At 38.4% G+C, this 15,324-nt stretch overlaps 1 protein-coding gene across 2 annotated transcripts in view; it reads left to right on the top strand.

Annotated features, from left to right (window-relative positions):
- PEPD (peptidase D) overlaps positions 1 to 15,324 on the top strand; it is a 243,908-nt gene that overhangs the window by 149,862 nt on the left and 78,722 nt on the right. For both annotated transcript variants that reach the window (XM_075073631.1, XM_075073630.1), the window contains one exon: positions 6,643 to 6,720. In XM_075073631.1, the coding sequence (XP_074929732.1) occupies positions 6,643 to 6,720 (78 nt within the window). The remainder of the gene's footprint in view (positions 1 to 6,642; positions 6,721 to 15,324) is intronic.

Raw genomic sequence — 15,324 nt, 5'->3', positions numbered from 1 at the left:
ACCATCAGATATTGCAAAAATGAAAAAGCAGCATTAGAGAATCACAGCTCTGCAATCTCTCACCTGAACTTGAAAACTTCTATAGGATATCCAAAATATTATATACTTTTATTGAATACATTACTTCCAATATTACTGGACAGTACTAAGCAATGGTATACACAGGGCAAAGTACCCAGATCCTGAGGTAGGAGTAGAAGAATCATGAGATTCCATCCTGAGATGGGTAAGGGCTGGAAGTTGAACACCTTAGGGGATACACTCTGAGAGACCAGAAAAATTGACCAAGGTGCAGCTACAAGAGTTCTAGTCTCTTACTTCACAGGTGTGATCAGCAGCTATTTGGCAGCTGTTACCTCAGACCTGAGTGTTTCTCAGGTATTAGTTTTCTCCATTGGTTATCTCAGCTCTCCACATCAAATTATTCTAGTTATATGAGAATAGGTAAGTAAAACGGTTCTTTGTATCTGTGAGCCTTTATAAATCCTCTTGAGTCATGTTAGTAGAGTTAATAACTCTCTCTGCCCCTTTCTTTTAATTATAATAAAAAATATTTCCAGTCTCTCTCAGATCCAGAAGTGTGGAGAAGCTGCTTAATGCTCCCTTTTGGATTAAAATTATTCTCTCTAAATCACAGAGGAAGTAGCTTGCTGTTGTAGTTTATGGTATCTTAATTTTAATTCAGGTTTTCCTGATATACAGCTAATAGTTAGCTTCAAATTGTCTGTTGCTATAGTTTTTCCCTTTTAATTGCTTCTGTTATTACACTCTCTTTTAATTGCTGCTATTACATTCCACTTCTCTTCCTTCTGCTCATTTCTCTTTTCACAGTCCTTTCTGACTGACAATATGTTCTGAACTTTTCTGACTCCTGCGGTTTGTATTCTCTTAGTGGCATGAATTTACCAAGTTATCTGGTCTTTTCCAATTCTTCAGATTAGTAACAATTTGGAAAAATTGTTAAAGGAATTAAAATCAAAACATCCTCTGGCAAAACTTTTAAATTTGGTTGCCTAAAGATAGGCATCTAGATCCTTATTAAAGTACATAAATATGTGTCATGATTTTCAGAGGTTTTGAACATCATATGAAGGCAGTAGAGTGACAGGTGCTGAGCACTTCTGAAGTTTTAGGATGGTTAAATATAGATTTGTCACATACCATTTTAAAACCTTTGTTGTCTGCAAGCAAAGTAATTGTTTCTAAACTGAAGATTACCACCAGTAACTAATACTAGCAAATAGTTGAACAGTCTGATTTAAAATCCAGATTTCATTTTTAAAAGTTTCTTTGAGGTCAGCCTAAAAGTGTAGCTGCAGCCTTACATTTGAGCTGACTTCTGGCGAAATATTAGAACTTCTCCCTATGGGCTGATGTCACTTTCCTGGAGGTGGGGTCTGTAGGTCCCAGATGGACAGGCTTCTGTAACTTCACTCATAGAGCACTTTTTCCTGTCTGGTTCATGGAATGCTGACATTGATGTCTTCTGAGAAGGACTGTCTTCTCTCTCTTGACAGAAGCAGCAGAAGACAGTGGGTCATGGGCTGAATGAAAAGAAATCCCAGAAGACTAGTGTGGGTAGATTAACACCCCAACTTGGCGCAAACTAATTGTCTTTGTAGACAAGTCCTCAGAAATGTCCTTCCAGTTGAAGGAAAATATTTGCTCCTATGCATTTAAATTAAAGATAGGGCTTAAAGTATAGTAATTATGCTCATTAATAAAGGAGTGGTTTTTTTACAATAAACCTCTACAATTAAACCATAACCTGAAATCTAGCACTGTTGGATTTGGAATACCTGTTGCTGAAAACATTCTGTGTAATTCACGTTTCGAAAATTGCCATAGTTTTTCAGTACATGCATTTTTGAAGACTGTTTTACATTTTATATATTATAATAAAATTATAAATTGATATTATTATGTAAAACAAATTAGGAGAATCAGTATGCATAAATGGTATGCTGCATGATACTCAAAGCTGATACCATCACTGGTTATATGTAAACTAGTTATCTACAGATACATTATGTCAGAATCAAGCCCTGAGGTGCCATGTTAAATATATATTTTTAAAACTGCTCATATAATTTTTATCTTATTTTATCATCACTTTTTGTAAAAATATTTTTAAAATTATATTATTGAAATAACACAGCTAAAATCATGACAAACTGTGTTGTAGGGCTTGTTTTCATGCATGGTAACATTGCAACCCATGCATACACTAGAAATTAACCAGCTGTAGGGCTCTGTATAGTAGAAGACAATAGATTTAATTTTTTTTCACTTTTATTTATTCCTGTAATTATCCACACTTACTAGAATGAATAGAATCATAAAATCTTAGTGATTAATCCTACTAACTCTACTCTCTCAAGCTCCCATTTCAATGGGAGTTTTGCCAGTGTAAGATGTGCAGGACCAGCCCTCTAAAAATTAGAACTCCCAGGGCTTGTCTTGGGAAAGGATTCCATAGTCTATTTGATTTGATCATCAGGAATTTTTACTGTTGTTTGACCTAAATGTATGTTTTTTAGTTACACCATCTTAGATCAACCTACACAATTCTTCTTGGTCCTTGGCATTTGCAACCTTCATATAAATGTGTACAGCTATTTTCTTCTTTGACCCTCTCATCATTTGGCCAAGTAATTAAAAGTGGGACTGGTAGCTCTGTCTACTGTTAAGGTTGTCTGACTCTTCCCATTATAAGACTGTGTTTTCAGTTGCTCATAATTTTGCCAAACCTTTGCCAGATTTTGCAGGTTGATGTCTCTGGCTGAACTGTTTTTGAAAAAATTCAGACAGAATGGTTCAATAGTGTCTGAGAATAAGGCTTAGGAAAAATATGTCTCTCCAGGCTTTTCAGCAGGGACTTGAAATATGGCAGAGGAGTGTGGTCTTTGTGTCAAGGATGTCCCTTTTACTGTCCCAAGAAAATCTGCCCAGACTTGGTTAAATTGTAAACCTTTGAGGAAAAATCACTGTTTGCACATGCTCAGTAGAGACTAGCTAGAACTTTGCAGCTGAAAATTCAGAAGATTCCATCCACACTGAGTTTGCTGCAGCTTGGAACTGAGTGGGACTTTCTCTGCAATTGCAGCTCCAAGCTGTGCTGGAGTCAGAATGGAAGGCAAGGAGATTCTCTCCTGTGTTCTCAATTTACCCCTCTGCTGATATTCAGGCAGTATGGAGAAGGAAGTTGCCTGATTCAAATTTAGAGGGGACAAGAGCTCGACCATGGAATGGGGAGAGTAGATTGAGACAAGGACCCAGAGTGAGGGAGAGATTCACAACTAAGAGTGGAGGTGGGGGCTAGAGCGGCCTGGAACTGACTGGGCCAGGAGACTGGGATTCAGGGCTGGCTCTACTATTTTTGCCACCCCAAGCAAAAAAAAAAACAAAAAAACCTGCGGAAGCGCAAAAATAAAAAAAAAGTGCATGGACTGTGCCGTCCCAAGAATGGATGGAATGACGCCTCTTAGCATGTGCTGCCCCTGTTACATGCTTCCTTCACTGGTGCCCAGAGCTGTCCCTGCTGAGATTGATTGGAAAAGGAGACTGGTACTGAGATCAGGACCCAAGGGAGGAGACTGGAACTGGTAGTCGTATGGTAGGGAAAGGCAGAGGAATTAATTTGTTACAGTTGGAAGGTATGTAGTAATGAGGCAAGAGATTGCAGGAAGATAAAGGACAGTCTCCTGGTTAAGGCAATTGAATACTACCCTGTAGAATTTGATTCTCTGCTTCTGACACAGAGTTCCTATGTAATGCTAGTCAAATCACTGAAACCAAACTTTTTGCAGGTGGTCACTTTTTGCATTTTTTCCTCATTTTCTGGATGCCTGATTTGAAACCCTGGTGTTGCAGGCACAGAAGAATGCCCAGGGCGAGCAACAGTGGTCCATGCCCGGAGTGCTTAGCGCCAATAAACACACCGAGGTGAAGAAGGAAAACACATGTTTATTTGGGATCCCAAAGCGGTGCTGGGAGACTTAGTACGCCTCAGATCCAGCCCAGCTAAAACAAACAGTCTGTTCCTTTATATTCATGAGAACTTTTCTCGCTGACTAGCAAGGCCCCGTTTCCCCTCCCTCTTCTGTCCGGCTGCAGCATTCTTTTCTTACACACTTCTTTGTCTTCCCCCTCCCTCTCCTCCTCCTTCCTCCCCCTGTAGCAGTTACGTAAGCGCTGGTGCATTAAGTGATCTTGGGTGCGGCAGCTCGTTAGTAAATTTTCCTTCTGCAAGTTATCTTGTCCTTCTGCTAAAGGTGCACAGGCATCATTATTTCTGCTTTAGACCAGTTAGAACTGTTGCAACTGATAACGGCTGTTACACCAGGCCTTTTAGGTCGATTAAAGTTTAAACATGGAAGGACTCTTGTTTGCTGAGGCCTAAAACCAGGAAGGCTCCATACCCTTGTGGCCTTCCACCCTCCAGAGTTACTTAGGGTTATGCTTAGTGACACCAACACTGGGGTCTGATTTGAAGAAGTGCTGAGTACTCACAGCTGCAGTTGAGTTCAGTGGAGCTGTCCTTGAACATATAAAATGCTGTATAACATTAAGAACTCTGAAAAATCAGGTACTAGATGTATCAAATTGGACACCTAACAGTAGTGGATACTTTTAACTTTAAATCTCTCTATGCCTCAGTTCCCCATCTGTGGAATGCAGATATCACCCTTGCATTTCAAAGAGGTATTGTGAAAATAAATTAATAGTTGTAAAGAACTCAAATGCTGCAGTGACATTCACCATAGAAAAGCCCATGGAGTAATTATTAATTTTGTATTTGGAGCAGGCTTTGGGTAATATGCAGTAAATAAGCTTTGGGGCCATACATTGAATAGTGAGCATGAGCAGCTATTCAATATTTTGTTTCATCAAGTGAGCACTGACACATCTTTGTACTGAATGAGGCAGGGGTCCTGTGGAGAAAAAATAGTGGATGATCATGTAAGTAAAGACTGTACCATGCATATGCAGCAGGGAGCCAAATTAGGATTGCTTGGGCAATCTTAATTCTGGAATTTCTTAACTTTTGAGTGCTTGATATTGTAATCTTGTAATGTTCTTTTAACGTTTGACAGTTCCTTTCCTCATAAATCAATCCCACAACACTCAGATTTTGGTACTTATAATATGAAAATCCTTAGCAATGGAAAAAAGTTATTGATCAAAAATGTTAACAGTGCCTAGACCTTTAAACTGCATGTATGCAGAATTTGTATATGCAGTTGCTATGAATGTACACACAGGTATGTTAATTTCATGGACAAGTGACCAGTTAGACATCTAAGTGACCACTTCTGTGCACAACTACTAAATATGCATTGATAGTAAAAGCTCTGCAAATAATGCATATGTATTTTCATTTCTCTAACTGCATGTGTACAGCGTTAAAAAATCTGGCCTCAAAAATATTTCAGAGGGATACTTTTATCTCTGATGTGACTTCATTGAATTCACTGGAGTTAAGCCTAGGATTATTTACATCCAAGACACTAAGCCACCCCTTCGCCAGAACTGAGAGAATCCTATTTGAACCAGCAAGGTTTTGATAAAAGGTTAGTCACATATTGACAGCTGAAGTTGAGAAGTGACACAGATGCTACCAGTATATCTGTTCTGACACATGTATTTTTAGCTATAAAAAAATTCTTTTAGCCTCTGTGATGTAAAAAATGAGAGAGCACCTATCTGAGGAGAATAACAAAATGAAAATCAGTAGAGCTTGAGATCTCTCCTATCTTTTAACTCAGTATTTGATAGACCCAGAGGAATAACAGCAGACTAGACAAAAACAAGGCACTGTGACCAAAAATAGGTCACTGAATGAATCGAGAGTTTTCAGAAATGTGGAACAAGTGCCTGTTCTTCTCTGGAGACTTCTTGCTTCCCCTGTGATTCAGCAGTTTATTTAGTCTGGTTTATAAAAATAAAAAATGTATTTTTTACAATGAAAAGCTGACTTTCTCTTTTTACTCCACAAAAAAGTAAATGTTAGTTGTTATGCCTTGTATCATGGCTGACATCTTACACTCTGGGAATATCCCCTCACAATCTGGAATGTATTCATTCCTGTAGGGCTCATACCTAACCATGCTAGAGGTAAGTTTGAACAGCTCACTTGAACAGCTGAATTTTTTCCTGCCCCAGTAGCTCCAAGGGAGTTATTAAACATCCCAGATCATATAGTGAAGATTCAGTTTTATACCACTGTAACATTTAACCTTGAACAAGGAAACTTGTTATTTTAAAAAGTAAAGAAGTACTCGAAGGAAGTAGATGGATATTAGATGAAAATTACTTTTATGTTGTTACATACATACCACCGTAGCATATATGGGGCTGCACCACAAAATATGTTCCCTCCCACAAACGGCTTACATTCTAAAACCTAGATTTTCAGCTATACCAATAGCTTCTGTGCTCAGCCGAGGGGGATACAAAGCTGGCAGTTATGACTCTTTCTGGAGCCAGTTCTAGGTCAGCCTCAACAGGTTGCACGATATTGGGCCTTAAAATATCCTGGTGGTATTTAAAGAAAACTATTTTACACTTTACGATTTTCTTTCTCCTTGTGTTTTTAATTGTTTTCATGTTAATTCTGTGTATTTTATTTTTCCATGTCAGTGGCAACAACTCCTCTGTTTTGCACTATGGACATGCTGGAGCCCCAAATGACAAGACTATTGAAGATGGAGACTTGTGGTAAGTTAAAGGATTGTTAGTGTTGTTTCTTAGCTTTAAAAAGAAATAATCTCAGCACTGAATTTGAGTTCCTTTAGTCTTAATTTGAGCAGTAAAAAGATGGCCACCTAAGGATTAGGGTCCACATGTTTAAAAGTGGTGTACAACTTTGGGAGACATGGCTTTTTGGGTGCCAAACTTGACCTGTTTTTTTTTTTTCTCTTTCGAGGTTCTGGACACCTGGCTCTCCAATTTGGGGGTAGAATGGGAAGGAAGGACCCAGATTTCAAATATTTAGTTTCATGGGTAATTAGGTCCAGGGTTTTGATTGAGTGTATTTTAGAGATAAAGGCCAATTGCAAAATCTAGATCCAGGTTTCTATTTGTAACTTCAAAGGAGGTGCTTGAATCTGGGGTTTTAGTTCAGGTCCACAGCTATTACTGTTTGTGGTTGCTAGTTAAATAATTCAGTTAAATTTTAACATCAACCTGATCTCTACAATGTGGCATATGTCTGCATACTTTAGTGATGACATTGCAGATGAAACTGCAAATATAATCATCATTGGGTTAAACTGGTGTAAAATCATGTCTGTGAGCATATAAAAAGTAGAAGATATGGTGCATGATATAACAAAAGGCAGCTTTTGAATTTTTCCTCTGAAGATCCAAGTCAAGGGGTCACGTTCAAAAAGAGAGTCCACCTATAATTAACTCTAGATGAGTTAATGGTGAGCATTAGAGATCGAAAACATCAACTAGATTATCTAGTCTATTTCCATACTATTACAGGATTGCTCCCTATAGCGTATTCAAAAGGCATGCAGGTGTATATTTTCACATTTGTTTCCAAAGTTATATTAGTAAAGCTATTAAGGAGTAGAATTGAATCATAAGAGGCATATTTGTGCATCTTGGCTAATGTCACAGGCACTTCTGCAGATGCAGCAGATTGAGCTAGGTAGGTAATGTCTTTATTAACAGGGTAGAAACATTTTTAAATAATTTTTGTATAGTAGTATGTTGTCTGTTATTCTTGTCTGGTGTGAATAGTCTGCTGAAAGCCATCCAATATTCTACTCTATTGTTCTGTTTTGTCACCATTTTGTATCAGAGTATATAGAGAAGTTTATCATATTATAGTGGCTAATTGGATTAAATAAGATATGAACATGATACAGTAGTGCCTAATTAATTATATCAAGATTTTCCAAATGTCAGCATGCAGCATTCCGGTACTCCATAAAGTGGTTACTGAGGGAACAAGAAGTGTTTCCATAATGTATTATGATGTCACGGATTTATAATTTAACCAAAAGTGTTTTTAAAGAGGGTGGGAAATGTTATTAGGTGACTTCTTAGGCCAGTGTTATAAATGCAGTCCACTTATTTGTGACCTAAAGCAGGGATTGGCAACCTTTGGCACACGGTTCGCCAGGGTAAGCACCCTGGCGGGCCAGGCTGGTTTATTTACCTGCCACCTCTGCAGTCCCACTGGCCGCGATTCGCTGCAGGAAGTGGCAGCCAGCACATCCCTCAGCCTGCTCCACTTTCCGCGGCCCCCATTGGCCTGGAACAGCGAACCGCGGCCAATGGGAGCCGCGATTGGCCAAATCTGCGGAAGCAGCAGGTAAACAAACCAGCCCGGCCCTCCAGGGTCCTTACCCCTGGCAAGCCGCCTGCCAAAAGTTGCCGATTCCTGACCTAAAGCCTTGACCATCCTCTGTGGCTGTGTGCTGGACTGCAAAAAGACCTTCCTAAGGCTGATCTAAAAATCCATTGAAATCTGTGGAAAGACTTCCATATATTTTAGTGGACGTTGGATCAGCTTCTTAGTGTCTAAGGGATATATGAACTTCAGAGCTACTGACTTTCAGTGAAACTTAGGATCCTAAGTGTCTGTCACTTTTTAAAGTGAGACTTAGGCACTTTTGCAAATGTTACCTCATATCACAGTTGGCATCCTTTATAGCAGTCTCAACAAAGAGAACAAGGATTAGCATGGATCTTCAATTATCCTCTCATCAGAGTGATTCTGCTAAGTCTTTGTCTTGACTAGATAAAGTTTGTTAAGTTTAGGTTGGGCTTAGCTACTATATGCTAGTTAAGCCTAGCTTCAAATGAACCTTTTTCTTAATGTAAATGTAGGGTACCGTCTTTAGCTCAGTTTTAACTGGTCATGTTGTCATGTAGACAGAAGGCTGGGCTGCAACTTGACTAGCTAAATCTAGGAAAAAGGTCAAAGTTAATATCAGGCTTTCCTAGTACGTTAACCATTTTTCATAGTCCAAACAAAGCCCAAAGGAGTGTTGAGACTTACTGATGGCCCAACGATTGTGGTCTTGTTCTACTGCTGCTCGTGTTGTACCTGCTATGTGACTACAGAATTTCAATCCCTAGTGCTGGCAGGCTGTGCTTTTGTTATCTCTGTACTTAATGCAGAAAAGAACAACAGAACACTAGCATATAGAAATCTGATCTTTTTCATAATCACGGTATGAAATTTAACAAAATTTTGTAAAAGTATTTTTAAACACGGGCTCTCTCTCTCTCAAGCAGTTTTGTAGGCAGCACTTTTTAAAATCTTGAGCTACCTTGCTGTAGCACAGTAAAGCTTATTATAGCAACAGAAAACTTCAGAGTGTTCTTCTCTGGATAGTCTATCAAATTTCTAAGTTCTAACTCATTTGTTTAGGTGTTAATGAGCAACCAATTTAGCTCTAATTTTCTCATGGGCTGCACGTTGAAAATGCTATATAGTCCAATCATGAAAATCCTATATATATTGTTGCATGTAAATATTTTTATTTTAACGTACCTACAAGTTCTGATATTTGACTCCCCATAAAAAAATTTAATGGCTGCTGGGAGCCCTCTGTTGGGAAAGATTGGGAAATCCTACAGTAGAATACGCAAGGTTAAGGGAAAAAAATTACATCTTTCTGGTCAGATGAAGGCAGAAGTGGTGAAAGATTATTTCTGCTTCTGCCTGCATATTGATACATAAGTTGTTAAATTAATCGTACAGGATCTGAAGTAAGACTTTGGTAGGAATACAATGATTTCTATGAAATATTCTTCAATTGAATTTTATACTTTCTTTTCCTAGTTTTTTTCAGTTGATACAAGTGGAATTCTGCATACATATTAAACAGAACATTGCAATAAATATGCAAGTCTGTAAACCATCTGGATATTGAAAAACCTAAATTTGGAAGAAATAATTAAGTGCCTGCTCTGTTTTTTAAATCTGTTACATCATCAGTATTACTGTGCACTCCCTTATGGCCAAGTGTGGTGCTTCTGTGGCCTGCCTCAGTTTCCCCCCTCAATGAGGTTTCTTAAAGAGCCTAGTCAAGGAGAAGCCAAACACCCTGCTTTACAGCCATATATCTCCCTTTCATAAATCCTTCTGAAAGGAATACTTGTATGTTGGTTCAAAGGCTTTTACCTCAGAGACTAGATAAAACTTGAAAGTCTCCTAGAGTCTCCAGCACCAGCTCCTTCTGCTGTAAGGTCTTAAGCTTCTCCGTTACGGACTCTGCCATCTTTCCCGTGCTTGTTCAGGTTCTCTTGTAGGCCTCCATGCCTGGAGAGCTTTTTCCTAGTTCATGTTCCCTGGAAGCTCCCCTCTGGATCTTCCTTTCTCCTCAGGAGCCCTTGTCTAACTGAGGCCCTTATCTTTTTATCATGCCCAGGTACCTGAACTGCCTCCCAGTTACTCAGTGAGTTAACTAATCCCAGGTGAACCTGACTTGCCTCATTATCTCTAGTGAATCCTGTCAAAGGTAGACTAGGCCCTTGACCCCTTCAGAGGGCCAGCTACCCTCTGATGAGCTTAAAAAGGATTCTTGAATTTCTAATAGTGCCCAGGCCTATGATTTTAGATGCTCTCAAGCACAGTAGCAGCCTAGCACAAAGCATATGAAGTGTCATACACAGAAATCAATGCATTGTATTAGGAAAATCTATGTATTTTATAGACCAATGTGCAATTCATTTATAACCCAATACATTTAATTAACTATAAATATCACTATTAAAGTAAACCAGTGTTCCATATACAAGTTAAGATGTTTTAAATTAAAATCCACATAGTGAACAAGTAAATCAATACGGTTTACTAAAAAAGCTGTTTTCATAAAACAAATATGTATTATTCATGCAGTCAAAAAGGTCATGCAAATGAACCAGTATGCTCACTACACATGTTGATCACAAGTCTACATGCAGTAGTTTCATTTGAAATTACATTTAAACAAAATCTTTACACCTGAAAATACTGTCAAATTGATATATTAAAAACGTAGCCCGCTCTGGTAACATAAGTCAAGTAAAGCCAAAACATTGGTTTTCTTCAGTCATCTGAAATCCACAACAGTATGGATAGAAAATGAGTTTAAGGCTGAAATTTGCTACATTATGCCAAGGTATTGCAGCATTTATGTTGTCATAAGATAACCACTGTCCCTGGAGCCATGCTGTAGCTGTAACTTTTCAAATTAAAGAGGGGAGACAAGGCTAGAAAGACTGAGACCCCACCACTCTGTACAAGGGTGACATACTACCAGTTCTCTGGTGTCTTCTGACCGAGTCCTACCAATGCTGTCATGTGGGACACAGAGCCACAGGACAGTTATGGGATGAGGGGGAGGCTGGCAATAGAAAGAAGACTAGAGTGTAGTGGGGGGACGAGGGGATGCTTTGAGGGCAGCAAGGGGACATTTGTAAAGCAATAGAGTGTCAATGTGGGGAAATGACATTCTTTTGGTTTGAAGTTATCTGTCCCTTGAGCATGTGGCAGTTAAACTGGATGGAGTCTGACTCCTACTTTGCCTTCTGGGAGCATCAGGCAAGATGTCAGTTTCGCACATTGGGCTCCTCTCACGCTTCATTGTCCTCAAAACACCCCCTCTCCATTCTACCCTAGGAAGTAGATAGGCATCTGGCTCCGCAACTGTGCAGCACGGGAACAGTCCCAGATGGTAACTTGAGCTTGACAAACCCTGCTGATGCTAAATCTATAATGTGTACTTTTATATTTTGACTCTGAGATGTATCCAGTAGAATAATTTGAGTTCATTATATTCAGTTTTCTAGGTAGGTGCTTAGTACAGTACAACATTTTTTGTTGATTACTGTTACTGCCAGATTTCTGAGGGAATTTTATAAATTCATTGATCTATTGAAATTGATCAGCAGGGTTCCTGTAACCTTTGATAATTAGGAAATGATGCCTATAATCCTAATAGAAAGACTTCATATGTGAAATCCAAATTTAAATGTTTTAAATGCTTGAAAATAAATTTGAACCCAGATGCCACAAAAAGAGAATATAGCTGCTGTTGCTGGACACTGTTTTGTGTCTGTATTTTAAGGTGCATGTTTCTGTCTTTTTATTGTTGTTGATAGATGTGCCCCAAAGAAAATTTGGCATTTATTAAGTTAGCTATTTTTGGCAGCCTTAACGATCTGATAACATTTTTAGGATTGGTTTATGTATTCTTGCTTGCAGAATACTAAAGATAATCACCTGAGTCTACTCAATTGCTTTATTAAAAAAAAAAAAAAAAAAGTTTGGCGGTAACCCTATAGTAATTCACACTATTAACACAGAAGTGATCTTTATTCTTAGTGGTATGATCTCTCCCTATGTGCATTTGTAATGCATGCACTTTGATAAATAGAATCCTGTGAATCTGTTGTAAACACCTAACTCACAGTGAAGTCAGTTGGAGTTTTCTGTGCATGAAGTCTGCAAAACTGGGCCCGATTGTAGAAAAGACGACTGAAGAGAAATACATTCTAGCCAGCCCTAAAGCAAATCCAAGGATGTAATTCATTAGGGGGACTCAAATGAAGTCATAAATAATGAGAGTTCAGCATGAACCACTTATGAACTGCAGCAGACCTGTGAGAGAGAATGTTAACCTTGTATTCACTCTGGAGCTATATATTATTTATACAATAAAATTAACTGTAAAAGTTTAAATAGGAGGATGTTGGCATTTCAGGTGATATTTTTGCCTTTATTTTACCATTTTTTAATATGTTCAGCTCTTAATTCACTGATTTCAATGAAAATATTAGAAAGTGCTACAATATCTTTTGTGAAGAGAGCTACTGTCCCCTCACACCCCTTCGCTGCCATCATTGAGCTAGTACATCCACACAATGATGTCAGTAAATTAATCACAACTTTATTTAGTACTTAAATTCTAAAACCTGAGTGCTGTAGACAAGTTGTATTCAAATAATTGTTTTTATCCTAAGAATTGCAGCATAAAAATGTAGCCTTAATACAGTCCCAATAAAGCATAATTAAAGTATCTATTTTAGGCATTTTAACTATGCCCATCACTCTATCACCAAGCACCAATTATTTATGTAGGCAGATTGTAGTAGATAGTCGGAATGGAAAGCTATCTACTGTTGCAGAAGATAAATTATTGGAATAATTTAAATGTACAGCAAGAAATACTTTATTTTATTCAGATTTATTTTAGTTAATGTCCCATCTCTAGTTTAAACTATTAACATAAATTGGCACAGCAGGCACAAAAATTAATTTATAAATTGTCTGTTGGGGGAAAAAGGAGTCCTGCCATAGAAATAAATGTATCTACCTGATGTTATTAGCAATGTATTGTTAATCTCCAGAATAAAGGTGAAACATCCACGCCAGTGTAAACGGCTTTGTATAGTATGTTAGTATATAACTACATCTTCTTCTTGTATTTTAAAAATCCTGAATTTCAATTTGTTTCTGCCTGTTTGGCATAACTAAGAATCTGCAGTTTAAGGGGATTCAAGATTCACATGTGTTTGTTTTTCATAGTTTCACTATTAAAAATGTCTACCTTGTTTTAACCACTGGTCCTCCCACCAACTGCCATTCCGGTAGTTGCTGGTTTTGCTCATCATTCAGAATCTCTGCACTGAACTGGCAGTATAAAAGAAGAGAACAGACAGATAAAGCAGAATGAATACAATGAATAGAAAAAAATAATATATTTTGAGCAATTAAGTGTATCTATATAAATGCATTGAAAAAAGATACATGGGACACTTTTCAGGACACTTGTAGTTGATAATGGCTATTCAAGACACATGAGGAATATGACAGAAACGAGTTTACTTCTTGTAAGGGGTTATCAACCAAATATGAGTGTTTGTTTGTACATTCAGTCTGAGCCCCTCTAAAACAGAACAGATAATCTATAATTGCTTAGTTATCATATCTCCTTCTTTGATCTAAGAGCATAATATTGGTTTTTAATATTAAAAGCAATGCCATAATGCCTTAAATTCTGGATTTATTGAATTTGAAATACCTCAGAATATTCTCCATAACTAAATTATTATTATTATTATAATTTGTTCAAAATCATACACTATTTATTTGTGGGAATGAGGGGAAATCTTTCTTTTTTTTTTCTCTCTCTCTCTCTCTCGCTTCATTACACTAGGGCTTTTCATGAGCACCAAACACAGGGCTGGTGCAAGGATGTTTTGTGCCCTAGGCAAAACTTCCACCTTGCACCCTTCCCCATCCCTGAGCCCCCGCCTTAAGGTACCTCCCCCCATGGCAGCTTCCCATTCTCCGCCTGCCCCAGCTCACCCCTGCTCCGCCTTCTCCCCGAGAACACCCTGACTGCTTCACTTCTCCCACCTCCCAGGCTTGCGGCGCCTAAGCTGATTGGCGCCGCAAGCCTGGGAGGCAAGAGAAGTGAAGTAGGCGGGGCAGGAGCGAGCTGCGGCAGGGAGTTCCCCTGTGTGCCGCCCCTCCCCTTACTTGCTGCAGCGGCCCTCCCCGCCCTTCCCTGCCTCAGCTCCCTCTGCCTAAATGCCAGTGGTGACCAGGTCGGCTGAAGAGCCAGCCACTGCGGTCGCTGCTGAAGAAAATGCCACCCCCCAAATCCTAGCTCCCTAGGCGACCGCCTAGGTCACCTAAATGGTGGCACCGGCCCTGACCAAGCAGCTAACATTTATTTCTTTAGTACAAAATACTGAAACCATTTGTTTAAAGTCTTCATCTAGGAAAGTATCAGAGGAACGTTTAAAACAGATATATTAAACAAAAGGATAGGTAAAATTGTCATGTATTTTTAATTCTGCTTTAGAAAAACTGCTGCTTTTTATTGTTAGTGCTGCAACACTTAACACCAAACCCTGCACACCAAAAATGATTTTGTCCAGATGGGGGCAATGTTGCATTATAAAGTGAGAACTGAGTCAAATCTTTTTGTAGTAAAAAATAACAGTTTTCTCCAAGTCTGCTTTAATTGTCTGATATTAAAACAGCTTATTTTATGATAGATATTTTATTCTTCTATATTTATTTATTTTTTAAAATTAAGGCCTGCAAATATCCCAAGACATTAACATATCAAATGTAAAACCTGAGCTGTTTGATATGGCTAAGCTAAGTGTTTTCACTTGGCTTTGTGTGTTTTTATGGATTTTGAGGGTCAGTGCACTAATGATTTACAAAACTGATAGACGTTTTAAACTTTTTAATCTGATGCAGTTTGGAAACATTTTATTAATTTCTCTGTTACTGTTGTGTTTCTTAGAAGTAATGTAAGGAATTAAATTGGTAACTGGTTTGTTTAATGGTAGAAT

Source organism: Chelonoidis abingdonii, chromosome 19 (assembly GCF_003597395.2).
Source record: "Chelonoidis abingdonii isolate Lonesome George chromosome 19, CheloAbing_2.0, whole genome shotgun sequence".
NCBI lineage: Eukaryota > Metazoa > Chordata > Testudines > Testudinidae > Chelonoidis > Chelonoidis abingdonii.
Note: the sequence above shows the minus strand (reverse complement) of the source record. Positions and strands in the feature narration are given on the sequence as shown.